Genomic DNA, 17,673 nt, shown 5'->3' with positions numbered 1-17,673 from the left:
CAAATTAGTGTTTTTGTTTTTTGAACAGAGAGGATGAGTCCAAAGTCATAGATAGCAAGTGACAGAACCAGGATATGAACTTCCAGAGTCAGAACTCTTCACCATTATGCTATGCTGCCACTTTGTAAAAATTTTGCTACTACCAGCCACTCACAGATCCCACAGCTGAGAGTAAAGCTGAACAAAAATAGAAAGATGAAGGATTAAATTTATGCAAAGAAGACAGTAAGGGCTTCCCTGGTGGCGCAGTGGTTACGGGTTCGTGTCCCGGTCCGGGAGGATCCCACATGCCGTGAAGCGGCTGGGCCCGTGAGCCATGGCCGCTGAGCCTGCGCTCCGCAGCGGGAGAGGCCACAGTAGTGAGAGGCCCGCGTACCAAAAAAAAAAAAAAGAAGACAGTAAGAAAGAAAGGGAAGGAGACAAGAAAGAGAGAGAGGAGGCAATTTGAAAAAGGGATATTAAGGAAGAAGAAAATTTCAAATATAGGGACTGGTCAATGACATCAAAATAGTTAACAGAAAAGAATAAGCACTAAAAAAAGACTACCAAATATGGCAATTAAAGTCATTGGGAAATTTATCAAGGACATTTTAGAAGAACAAGCTTTAGGAATGAATGACATTTTGTCAATTCTACCTCAGTAAAGCTAGGGAAAAAAGGATGAATGGAGCGTTGAGGGAATGGTGTCATGGAATCTATATATTTCAAAATACTTGAAGGAAAAGAGAAAGACTACTGTAGCTTTAACAGATAGCAGGTATGATATAAATTTTTACTTTATAAAATGGGGACCCTTATGTATGCATGCTTTTAGAGGTAAAGGTATTTTGCTAGAAACCTATGCTATTTAAGAATATAATTATGTTAACGTTATTAGAATATGATGCTATCAGTCTTAGGCATGCCCTCAGAGATACCCTCAGAGATCATATTTAGACTACTGAGAACAGCAGACACACAGGCATGAATCATCTTATGGTTCATTTTTAATGCATAATTAATCAATTAAGGTTCTTATTGTTAATAGACAATAGGTAAGAATTAATATTTTTAGCATTTTACAAAATGTATTCAATTATACTTATTGAATTATGTCTGTATTATTTTATTTTAACAAAATAACTTCTTTGAACAGGGAGTCCACAAAAGGTATTTTTACTTGGATTTTTCAGAATTTAAAAGTGAGTATCAGTAATTGTGATGCTTAAAGAAAAATTAAACAATAAAACAACTACAACAACAAAACTATTATCAGAAGGAAAGGCAAGCACAATCACAAATTATTATCATTTATTTATTTAGAATAAAGCTAGTTTAGGCTATAAAACTGCTAATTAGCATTTCTATTTGTTCCTTTAATGGCATTTCAAACTTACATGGCAGTATGTCCTTATATCTGTTCTTTTTAACATTTTCTTCTTTTTCTCCAGTGGCTGTAGGATAAATCTTTTCTGTTCTATACTTGGTTGACAATCTTCTTAGTCGCTTAAAATCAAAAAAAGAAAATTCAAGTTCAGAAAAACATCAGTATTTCAAAATTTTAATGAAAATTGTAATAATAGCTCTTCATTGAATTTTGCTAACCTTGATTCCTCCCAACTCATTTTCTTGTTTTTGTAGTTTCACAATATCTCCCTACCCCTTTATAATTAACCCTAAGATTATTTCATTTTTAGCATAAGTGTAAACATAAGATTAATATTCCAAACAGTAGTAAAAAACAAAAAGGGGGGGGGGGAACACTAGAATAAAAGTAATTTTATTTAAATAAATCATTAATACACTGAATCAGAATATTTAACTCAGGGTCTCAAAAAGCAAATTTGAAAATCATGCCTAAAAGATTATGTACAAGTTTCTTTATTTCTTCTCTCAATAAACCTTGAGCACCCATGATGTGCAAGCGTCCTTCCAAGGCATAAGCTAATAATTACTTATAAGACACTGCAAAACAAAGTTCTTTGATATTGAATTGGAAATGTCTAACAAAGACCAATTCTACTTATTCACTGCATTACAGAAGTGGTTTGTGAGTTAGTGACAAATTCTTACCACATATGGCGGTAGGGATGTTCTTTGGGCTGGAATATTTCTGCATGTCAGTAATACACTTCCTGCTTTCAGAAGCACTGAAAGTCAGCATTGTGAATTGTTTAAATTCACTACTCAACTACATTGCTGAAATTTAATTTCAAAGGAGCCTGCTTTCTTCCAGGCTTAAAGACATATTGAAGGCATTCTAGTTTAACTATTCCACAAAATTATTAAATACAAATGAAAAAGAAATCTGGTAATGTTTAACTTTTTCACCATTTTATTTTTGTTCCTCATGATGCTAATAATTAAGCAACTAAGAATATTATGTCTATATTTTTAAAAAATCAGATAGAACTTTAATTCAAGATCCTTAACTTATTCTTGTATTGACATACTTTAACATATAACACTTGAAATAATCTTAAAATAGACCCTTACACATAGAATAGTAAGCTTTCTGTTTTTCTCTGAAAAACTACTGAACTTTATCATCACAATCTTAGAGATCTAAAGCAGGAATATTCATTTTTAAGATAAAAAGACTTAACTAGAATCTTGTTCTGCACTGGCACAATGCCAAAGCAAAATTCTCCACATTTATGATGTTATTTCCTGTAGTAATAAATTTCTCAAAGTATGTAGGTGTACTGGGGGTAAAAATTGTATTTAAAAAGTAAATGTGCTGTTCGTGAGGGTGTGGGAAAACCAGACCTTTGATGCAATACTGGTAGAAAAGAACATTAGCACAACCCCTAAGGAGGGTAATTTGTCAACTACAAATACACATAACCCTTTAACCTAGGAACTGCACTTCTACAAATTTGTTCTCTAGGTAAATGGCACACACTCATGAAATGATGTACACACAAAGTTATTTATTGCAGAATTGTTTATAACAGCAAAAGACTGCAAAAACTGGAAAAGACTATTAATAGAGGACTGGCTAAAAAGATGTTTCATTTATACAATCAAATATGACATACGCTGAAAACAAATGAGGAAGCTCTTGATATACTGTGATATGGAAAGATCTCAAAAGTATATATTAAGCGTAAAAAAGCTGAGAACACAATAGTGTATATATAACTATTGGTGTTAAAAAGAAAAAATACATTTGTATGTGCTTGTACATGTGCATAAAACATCTCCAAAACTATTAACAAAAGTTGCTGTCTATGGGGAAGAGAATGAGTTGCTATAGGAAATGGATGGGAAGGAAACATTAATATACGTCCTTTCATACTTTTTGGATTACATGAATGCATTACCTATTCAAAATTAAAATGTTAAAAAAAGTAAAAGAAAAGATTATTCATAATTTCATTATTCCACATTAACAAAGATCCTCCCAGTTATTAACATATATATCTCACATATTTAATCAGAATTTTTGCGTTTTCTCTGCTCAAAGATTTTCATTTTTAAATATAGTACCTTAATGTATTACAAAATATTCTATGTGAATGTGACTAACAGAAGGATATCAATCTAAACAGTTGCAGAAACACAGGGGGAAAGGGATATAACTTAGGTAACTGTCACTGAAAAAAAAAAACACACACACACATATAAAAAAACTACAAAGCAAAGGGAAGAGGGGATGAATTTAATTATAAAATGTAAATGCACTTCTGGAATACCTGCTGCAATCGCTCCAAGCATTTCTTCTTTTACAAGATAAATTATGTTATTGAGAAATGTGCAAAGCAAAGTTTTTATAGAAAATGACTTCTCATTTCTCATATAATGAAACTTAAGAACACTTCTGTGTACAAATAAATATCTAATTTGAGTTTGAATTTTTATAATTCAGTTTTCTTTAACACTAGCACAGCATGGAATGCCTTCTACTGTCAGGTTCCAATGAAGAATGTTCTATTAAAATAAGTCTACATAAGTAGTGTACTTAGAAATTTTCATACCCCTTAGAGATACTAATCTTTGATGTAGTATAAATAAAACAACGGTGGCCTATTAAACATAAAAACTGTTTCATACTTTTTAAAAAATTGGCATCAAAAAAATTCTACCCAACTGTATTAAAAAGATATCCTCAAATAGGAACTTATTTCCTAACAAAAAGATCAGCTTTATAGTTAGTTGCTTGAATGAAAATTCTTGATCTGACACTCTCTGGCTATAAGACACTGAATTAATTTAACCTGTGTCTCATCGTCTGTGATCTGAGGATAATACCTACTACTCTCACCAAAAAGCCTGGCATGAAAAAATGGGCTCAAATGTTAACAATTACTATTGAGTAATTACTGAAACTCTTTAAATGTTATTTGCTACTACAGATTTCTTTCTTTCTTTAAATAAAACCTTTCTTAGATCAGAGATCAAAAGGAGTCACATATTCAAGGCCAATTTGTTTGCTTGGGAGTGTTGAGTATTTTAAAGCATGCTTCATTCATATTGTCAAATTTGCGCATGCTTCAGAATCACCTAGAGGGCTTGTTAAAAGAAGGATTGCAGAGCCCCACCCTCAGAGTTTCTGATTCGGCAGGTCTGGGATGCAGCCTGGGAATTTGTATTTAATGAGTTTCCAGGTGATGCTGCGGCTGCTGTCTGGAGTCTGTGCGTAAGAACCACAGGTATAAGGTATGTTCAAGAGGAAGGAGTATGGTGATCGACTGCATGGAGGAATGGATGTTGATTTTCAACAATTCTTAGATTCCTCTGGATCTTATGTACAGATTGGCAGCATTGACAATTTCTGAAAAGTGATTAGGGATTTTTCTTGGGAGGAGGAGCACGGATTAGGGATGAAGAAGGAAAAATGTAATTATCAAGTAGCAAAAACAAAGGGATGGGGAGGAAATCACTGTTCAGCAGCAAGTGGGAGCAAAAAAACCACACCACCTATAAACAAAAGTACTTAAATGAAAGAATTAAAAGGTTTTGAGGGAATTCCCTGGAGGTCCAGTGGTTAGGACTCAGCACTTTCACTGCCAGGACCTCAGGTTCGATCCCTGGTCGGGGAACTAAGATCCCACAAGCCACGCACGGCATGGCCAAAAAAACCCCCAAAGTTTTGAGATTAAATTCTAGATAAACTGGGAGGTACAGCAAACCAAAACTCCTTCCTAAATCTCTTAAAACATCAGAATAATGCAACAATGTACAGATCTGGTAGCCCTTGACACCAGCAGTATGTAATTGGTAAACAAAACAAAACACCATAAAAAGATGCTTTCGAGATTCGACTTTTAAAAACTATCATGATAATCATCTTTCTGTGTCTTTGTGTATGCTCTTTCTTTGCTTCTTAGTGGTCATTCCACTCACATACCTCCAAATCTTATACATCTTTTAAGTCCTAGCTCCTTGAGAGTTTCTTACTCCCCTCATGCAACAATAATCTTTCCCTTCTGAGTTCTTTTTAGACTGTATATGTACTCTTGAAACACCATTTCCTTCTCTTTATGATAAATATATAAAGAGAATACATCTTATTTCCTCTACTAAACTCTAAACTCTATGAGTACAAGATTACTGTCAGATTAAAATGTGTAATGCCCTGCATCCCTGGAGAATATTTAATGCTTATATGTTAAATAAATTAATCTTAGAATAAGATTTGAATGCTGGCCTAAACGAAAGAAGACGGTTTTGTTCTTTAAATACCATACCAAATTTAATGTCCCAATAGTACTTGGGAGGAGACATAGCACCACCAAAGTTCATTTAACTATATGAAATGGAAAGTACCTACACATGTCATTTCATTTTAACTTCTGACCACCATTTCCATTGTCTGTAGTGAAGTTGTCAATATGAAATTGAGAAACATGCCATAATATACTAAGGAACATTATTCGTAACTACAGTGCTACGTGACAGTTTGTATGAGAACAGCACTGAACTAAACACTAATAAAATCATTTATTAAGCTACACATAATTACACTAAAGCAAGAAAATATTTTGAATCGTTTACTGTCCTAACTGGCAAAAATACAGCTAAATGGTATATTTACCTCAACTTATAGGTACTATTGACACCCCTTATCATGTGTGGTGCTTTCTTTTTTTAACTAAGCAAACAAACAAAAAACCTTTAAGAAAGACATTTTCAACTACCCTTAAAAGTCTTGAGAAAGTCACATAATAAACTCATATAATTCCATTCTTATCTCAGTTTCTATTCTAAAAAGCAAGCCTGATTATTTTAATTTGTCCCATGCTTAAAAACCCTCCAATGGGTCTATCACCTCCTAGATAAGTTACCAAATCCTTTCATTTTAACATATTTTGAAAGCTGCCTGTCTGATTTCCCAGCTTCTTCTTTTTATAACACTCTCTTACTCAGAGTATGACGCTTCAGCCATATAGATTTACCACCACCAGCAGAAGCACCCTTCCACCCCTCATCATCACAGTTCTACAATTTTTCCTCTTGCTGGTGAGTTAATAGGAGGACTCTGGCTAGAGTGTTATTTCCTTTCTGAAGGCTTTCTTTCTTTTTTTTTAAATAAATTTATCTATTTTGGGGTCTTTGTTGCGGTGCGCTGGCTTCTCATTGCGGTGCGAAGCACGGGCTCTAGGCACACGGGCTTTAGTAGTTGTGGCGCACGGGCTTAGCTGCTCTGAGGCATGTGGGATCTTCCCGGACCAGGGCTCGAACCCGTGTCCCCTGCATTGGCAGGCAGATTCTTAACGACTGTGCCACCAGGGAAGCCCCTAAGTCTTTCTTGAACACTCCCTTCCTCATTGCTCCCAGTTCCCAGCACTTAGTAGTCAATAATATTGTTTTATTACCACTTCTGAAAAGTATTTACAGTCTAATGTGTCACCCATTAGACTATAAAACTGAAAGAAGAGACTGGACTATCTTATTGTACTTTATAGCTAGTGCAATGCAAATCACATTAAAATGGGTGATTTCAAGAATTGTTTAATTAGCCTTCTCAGATAAGTCAGAGATGTCTCTAATACATTAGAATTTGTGATGCAAACAAAAATGGAGTTTAATATTCACTGTTTTAAAGTTCCAAACAAATTAGTTTCTCTTTATTTCTTAAAAACACAGAAGTTTTATTCCCCAATCCTAAATCAATAACTGATTCTCAGAGGCCCCTAAAGTCACATGCAATATGACTATCCTCTTTAAGGTATCCAGTTGTGTGTCAAGATTTGGTTCTTTAAAACGGTAGAACAGTTCCCTTGTTTATCTAAGGACCAAAGCTAGTGACAATGTGTTTGTGACACTTGTTGAATCTCTCCAGTCAAAGAGCGAACTGTCTACTCAATTGTCCACTGGGTGTCTCACAGGCATCACAACCATGTCCAAAGAGCACCACCATTCAATAGCTGCTCAAGCCTCAAAGCTGGGAATAATCATGATTCCTACCTCCGCCTCCCCTCACCCCCAACATCCAGTCAATCCATCAGCAAGCTGTGTTAGCTCCACCGCTAAAACTTATCTAATTCTCTTCATACTCACCAAACAGACTTAGAATTCAGAATAAATGTAGACAGGAACAGGTGTTAAATTTACTTGTTGGCTGGATTTTCAATCAGGACAATTAAGAAAACAGACAGAAAAGTAGTAGAGCTAAAGTAAAATTAAGCTAACTCAAATTCTTTTTGTATAAGATGGCCTATAAATAAATACTGGAGCTCAAGCCTTCTCTACTCTGTTACTAGGCCACACACTGCTGCCCCAAATTCCTGAATGCCATTAACACTTAAAAAACAGCTTCATAAGACACTAATTTTAGTAAATATGCATACACTATACAAATCCAAACATTACCTTAAAGTGAAATAAAATGGAATTACTTCAAGCTTTAGAGTTACACTGTAGCAAAATATATGAGTACCTATATAGTACTGCTTTTGCCATTGCTCTGAAATATTTCTGAGGCAAATACTGGAAAATCCATCTGAATTTTAAAAGGCAGGGCGTTTGGCACATAGTTGGCACACAGTAATAACTGTTAAATGAAAAAATTCATCTGGTTTTATGCCTGAAATGTTAATGCCATCAGTCACAAAAGCCCCTCAATCGTAATACTACTGAGCTAATCCAACCACACAAGGTGGATGATTACTAAGACGAAATAAATTTTTTTAAAATCTCAAATATAAAGTAACAGCAGCAAGTAGTAAAATCAGAGTATAATTTCCACCAAACATATACTATCTCTAACTTAACTGGCTGTTCTTAAATCTTTACAAGTATATTTATATAAAACTATGTATGCCTCTAATAATAACTGTTGAAAGCAACTAAAATAACGAACGGGTCTTTCAGCTACACAACTGCAATGTTTACCTTTAGGTGCAAAATATGAAACTCTGCCTTTCAAAATTCATCTTCCTATCTTTGCTCACGCTTTACCTACTGCTGCATGACAGACTAAATTGTCTGCCATTCTTCTTCAGAAATGCATAGCTCTGCCTTCTCATTAAAGCTAAGTCAGGGGCTTCCCTGGTGGCGCAGTGGTTGAGAGTCCGCCTGCCGATGCAGGGGACATGGGTTCGTGCCCCGGTCCGGGAAGATCCCACATGCCGCGGAGCAGCTGGGCCCGTGAGCCATGGCCGCTGGGCCTGCGCGTCCGGAGCCTGTGCTCCGCAACGGGAGAGGCCACAACAGGGAGAGGCCCGTGTACCGCAAAAAAAAAAAGAAAAAAGCTATGTCAGGGCTGATACTAAAAGGACATACTTTGAAGTAAACAGGGGCCAATCTTACCAGTCTTTGGGTATTAATAAGAGTAATGATTTTTACTCTTTGATCATCCTGATTTCGATGCTTCAATTATTTTTCTAGTAGTCTACCAAGCAAACTCCTCACTTCTTTCTAGCTCAGTACTGATATTATCTTGCTGAAACGTTCCCTGAGAATAATCCTGGCACCCAATCCCATCTTCCACTTCCTCCCATACTGCTTCCTTATCTCTACCCACAGCACTTGCTATATACCTCTCATCTAGGACATCTCCCAATGTACAATAATTATTTATATGTGCACATATACCATCCCTGATAGAACATGAGTTCCCTGAAGATGCAGACCATATCTTCTTATTCTATTAATACCAGCTACTACAAGCATAACCTGTGACAAACTGCAGCAAGTCAATATACTCTTTAGGTCTTCTCAGGTGGTTATGTTCAGAAGAAACGGATGCAAATCAGAATTGACCAGTAAACTTAGGAAACGATTTTCTCTCCTTAAATTTCATTACCACTTCACAATGAGACAGCTTTGAGTCAGAGAAGCTGGGGTTCAATTCCTAGTTCCATCAAATAACAGCAAAGGAGATCTCCTCAACATAGTAGCTTTATAATCCTCCCTGAATAGATGAAGCAATGGATCTTCATTTTGAGAATTCATTTTTAAATAAAACTTTGTACTACAGACTTTATATTTTAAAACAATGAATATGGCAAAACATAAAAGTTTTTAAGAAAAAAGGTAATAAAAAAATTTCACAGCAAGACTATAATCGTTTTTTGCACACCCTAGACAACAAGTAAATGGTTTCCTTTTCTTCAAGGAAAGGCTCCTGTTCTCTGGTTTGAAAAGAAAATACAGTACTTTCTCAAGATCAAAATATTAGGAGGATATAATCCAAGTTTATCCCCTCCCTACCTCTGGGCTATATTTTTTATGGAAAAAAAGTAGAATCCTATTTTAACTAAGAGGACAATACAATTGTTTTGTTAATACAGCAAATGGGGGGAAAAAACAGTGTTCCCAGGTTTACTTTATTTTGTTTCTACTCACAAAGCCTTCAACTCTTTCATCTGTTTCATCATCCTTTATCTCATGTCCCTCTAACTATTTCACTCATGTAACCACTGGTTCCACATTTTCCAGGTCAATCCCAACTTCAAATATTTTGTCCCACTATCCCCACAGCAAATTGCTCAAAAATTCCAAAACCTGGGTATTAATACTATGGCTTCTGGCTATGCCTCCCTTTATCTAGTTATGTGTCTTGATTTAAGGAAACATGATCACTATAGTGCTCTTTACCCTTTAGTCTCCACTGAGGAATACTCTGCCAAGCCCAGACTCTCAAAGTATTACAAAGCAATCCATCACTAATCTCATTATTCCAAAAGATATAATATAAACATACAGTGAGCTAGAGAATATTGAGTGCCAGGTTTAACACATTAAGTTACAATAACATCGACTGTCCTACTAAAAAATAAAACAAAGAAGACCCCTCAAATTAATAGCATGGATGCAGAATTCGTATTTTCACCTTTGCAAAAATGTAGCACAGGAAGCGTCACCTTTGCAGTTTAAGAAAGCTCAATTCATATCTACCACTATATGGAAATAAATTATTTTTTTGCTAGGCCAGACTGCCACAAAGCTGTGGTCAACAGACCAAACTTTTAAAGAGAAACCTATACTTCCTGGAGAACCATTAAGTCCTGAACCCCCTGAAAAATTTCACTCTTCCCTCTACCACTTACACTGAAAACTACTTTCATGAAGTCACCAATAATCTCCAAAAGGCATCAAAACCATAAGCCTCAATTCCTATAAAGTATTTAACTCCTTTCTTCAATTTCATGAAACAAGTGTCTCTTGATTCTCCTCTAACCCTTTCTGGTCCTTTGCATCCAGCCCCTTAAAGCATGTGTTCTCTCTTGAACTATTCTCTCCTCAGATTTTGTCTTTTATCAAGTTTATCTCCTGCCTACCACGCCTTTAACTATTACATTTATGACGATCCCCAAATCTGTATTTCTGCTGACTTTTCTCCCCAGTTCCAGTTCCATATTTTTTTTAAGATTTTTTTTATTAGTTTATTTATATTTATTTTTGGCTGCATAGGGTCTTCGTTGCCGCGGGTGAGCTTTCTCTAGTTGCAACGAGCAGGGGCTACTCTTCGTTGCGCTGCGCGTGCTTCTCATTGCAGTGGCTTCTCTTGTTGCAGAGCACAGGCTCTAGGGGCGTGGGCTCAGTAGTTGTGGCTCACGGGCTCTAGAGTGCAGGCTCAGTAGTTGTGGCGCACGGGCTTAGTTGCTCCACGGCATGTGGGATCTTCCCGGACCAGGGCTCGAACCCGTGTCCCCTGCGTTGGCAAGCGGATTCTTAACCACTGCGCCACCAGGGAAGTCCCTGCTTCTGTTTTACGTTTTTTGGCCACGCGGTATGTGAGATCCTAGCTCCCCGACCAGGGATTGAACCTGCACCCCCTGCATTGGAAGGCAAAGTCTTAGCCACTGGACTGCCAGGGAAATCCCTCCAGTTCCATATTCAAACTGCTAGACTGCCAGGGAAGTCCCAAAGAAACCCTCTGAATGGCTGAGGAAAAAGAGAACATTTGGTGAGCATAACAAAATAGTATAATAAATAAATAACGTATGTCAAGGAGTAGAGACAGAAAAAAATGCATTTATGTTTATTAAACCATGCGTATAAAGCACCATACCCAACATCTAGCATAGAGCATGCCTTTAAATATGTAAAGACGGAGGGGCTTCCCTGGTGGCGCAGTGGTTGAGATGCAGGGGACATGGGTTCGTGCCCCGGTCCGGGACGATCCCACATGCCGCAGAGCGGCTGGGCCCGTGAACCATGGCCGCTGAGCCTGTGCGTCCGGAGCCTGTGCTCCGCAACGGGAGAGGCCACAACAGGGAGAGGCCCGCGTACCACAAAACAAAATAATAATAAAAATATGTAAAGACTGAGATGACCATATAAGATTTATTAACAGATGAGGAATTTAAGGAAATATTTTAATTACCTGCCTCAGATTAGTTGACTTGTTATTGAAACTAGCAAATACCAAAATATCTTTATTTGTATACTCAAATACTATCTTTTTTTGTTCTTAAAGAGCATTTTAATCTTTTTGTGTGTACCCTAAGGTTTGATGCCATACCACAGTACAATACTTGAGACCACACTGTTCACTACCAGCTACAGTTTCTATTTAAAAATTCAGAAAGCAATTTTCAACTGTATATTCCAAGTCTATTTTAGGCTGCATTAGACAAAATAAATTATGGGCCAAATTCCAGAATGGTAGAATAAACTGTCATTGATGTTCTCCCTAATCCTTCCATTATGGATCTACACAGAGATCACATATGCCCCGTTATTTATTCGAAAGCTTGAAAATTAACTTTACAAGCCATATTTTTGCAACCTCCCATTCCACTCCCCAAGTCTAGTAACACATACGGAATTAGTATTTAGGGATCTGCTGGGCCCATTTTTCCTATCAATGCATAAAAACACTTTAATATAAGGTATTTATGTTTTTAAAAAGATAAAAAATTAACTATAATAAAGGATGTGCTTTCACATAATCATTTCATTTTTCAAAAAGAAGGGAAGACCAAGTAGAGATAAAGTCAAGTTAGGCTGGCAAACTTTTGTTTGTAAAATTAAGGTTTAAATTCTTAACAGAGACACAGTTTGGCAACTATCACAAGGTTAAATATAGAGTTACCATATGACCCAGCAATTCCACTCCTAGGTAAATATACCCAAGGGCACTAAAAACGTATGTCCACACAAAAACGTGTACACAAGTGCTCACAGTAACATTGTTCATAAAAGCCAAAAAGTGGAAACAACCCAAATGTCCATCCACTGATGAATTAATAAACAAAATGTAGTCTAGTCATACAATAGAATATTATTTGGCCACAAAAAGGAATAAAGTGCTGATACATGCTCAGCTGATAAATCTTGAAAACGTTATGCTAAGTGAAAGAAGTAAGACACAAAAAACATTATATGATTCCATTTATATGAAATGTCCAGAATAGGCAGATTTATAGTCAGAAAGTAGATTAGTGGTTTCCAGGGTGGTGGGGTGAAAAGGAGTGAGGTGTGACTGGTAATGGGTATGGGGTTTCTTTTCACAGTGATGAAAAAGTCCTGAAATTAGATAGTGATAATTTCCTGCAAAAAGTATTTCATTCTGGCATTATATTAGACTTGGTCCGGAAAAGGCCAGATCACACTACTGTGAAGTTATGTGCGCCCCAAGTTACCAAGGGCATGATTTTGTCTTCGAATATCTCTTTGTAATAACGATAAACAGTGCTCCTCTTTCATATAACACACAAAAATCAAACAAAAAGCCAAACTTCAATCATGATAAAAACTAGGATCTACCTACATATAATTATCAAGATTTCTGCAAGAAATCTTGCACATAACTTCCTACCCCAAGTTACCAAGGGCATGATTTTTGTCTTCGAATATCTCTACCTATATAGTTGTTTGCCCTAACCACTAAAGGAAGAGGAACCAGCTAGTTGTTGCTAAGTGCCATTACAGTGTCTCAGATTACCAAGCCACACAATATTCATATAACATTAGATAGCTCTGCTCAACTCATGAATTAACTGTTATGATTTTCAAATAAAACCTACTTTCTCAGCTTGCTGACATACTGGATCTGGACACCTATAATAAAAGGAAAAAGTAAGATTCAATTATCACCTTCATGAGGATGACTGGTCTTATATCATTTTTCCTAACCTACTCTATGTGTCAGGTATTCTTTTAGGTGGTACAGATATAGTGGTGAACAATATATTGCCCTCAGGTAGCATATATTCCAAAAGTAGATCCTGGTCATATAGTATTTATCATTCCCGCTTCTTCTATCCATCATTTGTTTACAGGTTTTATCCCATCACTACAACCACTGCTGCCACCCAAGATAATAATTTTCTGTCTTCCAGAGATAATCTTTTATATTTTTCTTTATTCCTCCACAATACCTAGTATCTTCCATGTATCACATATTCAGTAAAGCATGACAAGTCTTTTAAACAAAATGGGCACTGATACCATATTCAGAGCATCACATAGTCAATGAATTGGCACCCTACTATCACATTTATAACTTACTCAGTTCAATAAGCTGAGATAATAGAGTTTGTATAACTGGAGAGTATACATTTAAAATGCTACTTGAAATTTGATCTTTGTGGTTTACCATCATACTGACATATGAAACTGATAAAAAATGAAGTGTAATTTAAAATAATTTATTTAAAGTAATAAGCCCCTTGTCCTAAATAACATACCTGAAGACACTTTGTTTTTGATTTGCTTCTTTATTATATTACCTACAATGTCACCAAGGAAAGTTTTCAATCTTTTATCACCAGGGGGAAAATGTACAGAATATATGGGTGCTAATACACACATATAAAAACCCATCAACATATTCTTAGAGATGAGGTATATATGTGTGCCTATGTATACACATACATACATATAATTTAAATATTTAATATATTAAATTTAACAGTTTAAAATTTATACAAGCAATGCATGCAGATGCTAAAACATTCAAACCATAATGTCAAGTTGTGCCATGGGTTCCTAAGACCACCCGCAGGTTCAGTGATACATGAGGACCACTCACAGGACTATCTCTACCGTCACATTCACAGCTATGATTTATTACGGCTGAAGTATACAAAGCAAAAGCAGCAAAGGGAAAGGAGCATGAGGCAAAGTCCAGAAGAAACTAGGCACACGGTTTCAAGAGTCCTCCCCTAATGGAGTCACACAGGACCCACTGAATTACTCCAGCAACGAGCTGTGACAGCACTGGTGAAATGCTGTCTACCAGGGAAGCTCATTAGAGACTCAGTAGCCAGAGTTTTTATTGGTGGCTGGTCATACAGGTACTCTCTGTCTTAGCAGGAACCAAATTCCCAGATTTCCATAAGGAAAGTAGGTGTTTAACAAAAACTATATTTGTACAGTAAAGGCAAAGGGAGCCATTCTTATCATGGAATGATGGGAATCCTCCCAAAAGTCCAAGTTCCCAGACCCCAGCCAAGGGCCAATCTTGCAAGTAGGCCTTTCTGAGGATAGCAGTCACAGGCTTGTTATGTTAACTTTTTCTGCACACAATTATAAATGAAAAAGTAATCACCTCTCCTCCATATCCCTCCCCTTTGAAGTAACCAACCATGTTAAGCCTCTTTATTAATAGATATTTTATACATTGTTTCACAAAAAATTGCTGTAACTAATATACTTGGACATACTATTTTACACACATATGCAAATATTTTAAAGAAAAGATTCCTAGAAGTTGACACGATGGGTCAAAGAATATACACATGATCAACTCTATTACAAGTGGCCAAACTGCTTTCCAAAAAAGGCCTTACCAGTTTACCTTCCTAACAGATCCAGAATACTAGTTTTTCTCTATCCTTGCCAACATTTGCTATTATCAATTTCTGAATTGCCATGATTATCAATTTTTGAATTTCACCAAATTTGGTGGAATGTGATAGACCCCTCAAAAGTTAACATTAATTAATTTGTATTTCTCTGATTATTGAATAGGTTGGTGACTTTTCCCCCATGTTTAAATAATTATTTTCATTTTTCTTCTGTTAATTTTCTTAGCATTTGTTAATTTTCTTATTGGAGTATTATATATAGAAGCTACTCATATATTTTAGACAATAATCCTCCAACTGTTTAATGTGGTTAAAATGTTTTATCTCAATCTACTGCTTATCTTGCATTACCTTTTGTATTATAGATGTCTTTCATTTTTATGAGGTCAAATTTGAGCTTTATTATTACAATATTTGTGCTTTAAATACAAGTCAGGAGAAAAAACACTCTAATTCAGACTGGCTTTGTCCCTAAATGTTTCACCAGTCTCTTTACACTGGCAAACTGACTCCTTTAGACAACTATTACATTAAAAAAGTTTACCCAAATGTGGTGGATCTTTTTTGAACTTGCTTATTTTAAAATAAAATGAAAAACTCTTATAATTCAGCTACCATTTTAGACTACAAAGTGAAGTCTCAGGCAAAACAGTATTCTGCATCGCTTTGTGAAGTGACAATTCTTAGGTACAAGCTAATTTCTAATAGGATGAGGCCATTAGGGTGACTTGGTACTTCACTGTCAGCTTGACTTCTCTGAGCCATACAAAACCTCCTGTAATAATACTTAATGTGTAGTGTGGGTACACTGGCAATCTCTGGGAGTAAAATATTTTAAAGCATAACCCCTATAATCAAATAAAATTTATTATTTAAATTATAAATCTTCTGTTGGCTAGAACATTTCATGAATGACAAAGACCAAATCTACTTTTACCTCTGAAAAACTGATTTAGCAATTATTCTAAAAATTCATACTATTTTTAACCAATTCCTTGTTTATTTAGAAGTCTTAATATATAAATTCACCAACGGCCCTACTATATGAGTTATTTCTATAAATGTTCTTTTTGATTGTGCTTATTTAGTTAATAATGCTAACTGCTGTTCCCTGAAGTCTCTTCTTTATCCCCACCTTTATTTGTTTGCTCATAGGGTTCCCTCTACTTATAAAGTCCCTCCACCAAAATTCACCTATCCTTCTAGGCTCATTTTGAAAGCACTTGCTTATTAAGCATTCCATGACTCTCCTAACAGTATATGATTTTTCCTTTTTAAGAATCCTCATTTAAAAAAGAAAAAAAAAAAGAATCCTCATTGCACAACAACATGAATGTACTTAATGCCAATGAACTGTACACATAAAAACGGTTAAAACGTTGACTTTCGTTATGTACGTTTACCAATAAAACAGCTGCCCACCCCCCCCCAAAAAAAGTAGAGGGACTTCCCTGGTGGCACAGCAGTTAAGAATCCACCTGCCAATGCAGGGGACACAGGTTTGATCCCTGGTCCAGGAATATCCCACGTGCTGTGGAGCAACTATGCCTGCGTGCCGCAACTACTGAGCCCACGCTCTGCAACTACTGAAGCCTGCGCACCTAGTACCCATGCTCCACAACGAGAAGCCACCGCAATGAGAAGCCCGTGCACCGCAACAAAGAGTAGCCCCCACTTGCCACTAGAGAAAGCCTGCATGCAGCAACGGAGACCCAACGCAGCCAAAAAATTAAAATTTAAAAAAAAAAAAGTATAGAGTGCTAGGTAAACAGTAACACAAGGGTTGGCAGTTAAGAGAGTAGAAATGGGAGAAGGGATCCAGGGTTAAGAGAGGAGGGGAGAATAATAAACCAAAACAGTATATTTATTAGCTTTCTGGGCAATCCTCACTCCCTCCCCCAACTTCTCTTTTCCCTAAAATGTCTACAGCAGATTTACCTTTCAGGACAACTCATATATATGATAGGATTTCATAGACAGGAGTAATTTTCCCACTGCTTTCAAAAAATAACATAAAATCCATTCAAAAAAATTTTAATGCAAATTTGTCCTACCCTCCTCTCAGTGCTTTTGACAAGCTCACCCATGACTTCTATTCCCAAATTCAGGGTTAAATCCAAATTCACAATTCTTTTTGTAACTCCTCAATCCATTTACTTTCTACATGACCCTCCAGGTTCTGTTCCTAACTCTCTAGAACTGAGAGTTTATCATCCTCAAGTAGACACTTAAGTGTCCCGAATGTTCCATATTCTTCCCTGTTATTCTCAGTATATATTCTTTATCTCAGAAATCTCATCTTTTTCCGTGAGTTCAACGATCACCCATACACAATAAATTAGAGAGCTACAGGGCCAACCATGACTGGCCTGAGATCTAAATTCAACTCAAACTCTATACATCTAAAATTGAACTCAGTACCCAACTCCTCAAATTTATCTTTCCTCCTGTATTCCCTATCTCATCACTACCACTTAGTGTCCAC

The 17,673-nt window shown here is 36.3% G+C and overlaps 1 protein-coding gene across 3 annotated transcripts in view; it reads right to left on the bottom strand.

The window, feature by feature from the left end:
• Positions 1-17,673, bottom strand: part of PTPN12 (protein tyrosine phosphatase non-receptor type 12) — an 86,280-nt gene that overhangs the window by 52,953 nt on the left and 15,654 nt on the right. For 2 of the 3 annotated variants that reach the window (XM_067746041.1, XM_067746043.1), the window contains exon 2: positions 1,377-1,485. In XM_067746041.1, coding sequence (XP_067602142.1) covers positions 1,377-1,485 — 109 coding nt within the window. Of the gene's footprint in view, positions 1-1,376; positions 1,486-13,403; positions 13,438-17,673 lie in introns of all 3 variants that reach the window. The other variant, XM_067746040.1, reaches the window with a different exon arrangement.

The sequence above is a fragment of the Pseudorca crassidens genome, chromosome 8 (assembly GCF_039906515.1).
Source record: "Pseudorca crassidens isolate mPseCra1 chromosome 8, mPseCra1.hap1, whole genome shotgun sequence".
Taxonomy (NCBI): Eukaryota; Metazoa; Chordata; class Mammalia; order Artiodactyla; family Delphinidae; genus Pseudorca; species Pseudorca crassidens.
This window is presented reverse-complemented; position numbering and strand designations above follow the sequence as displayed.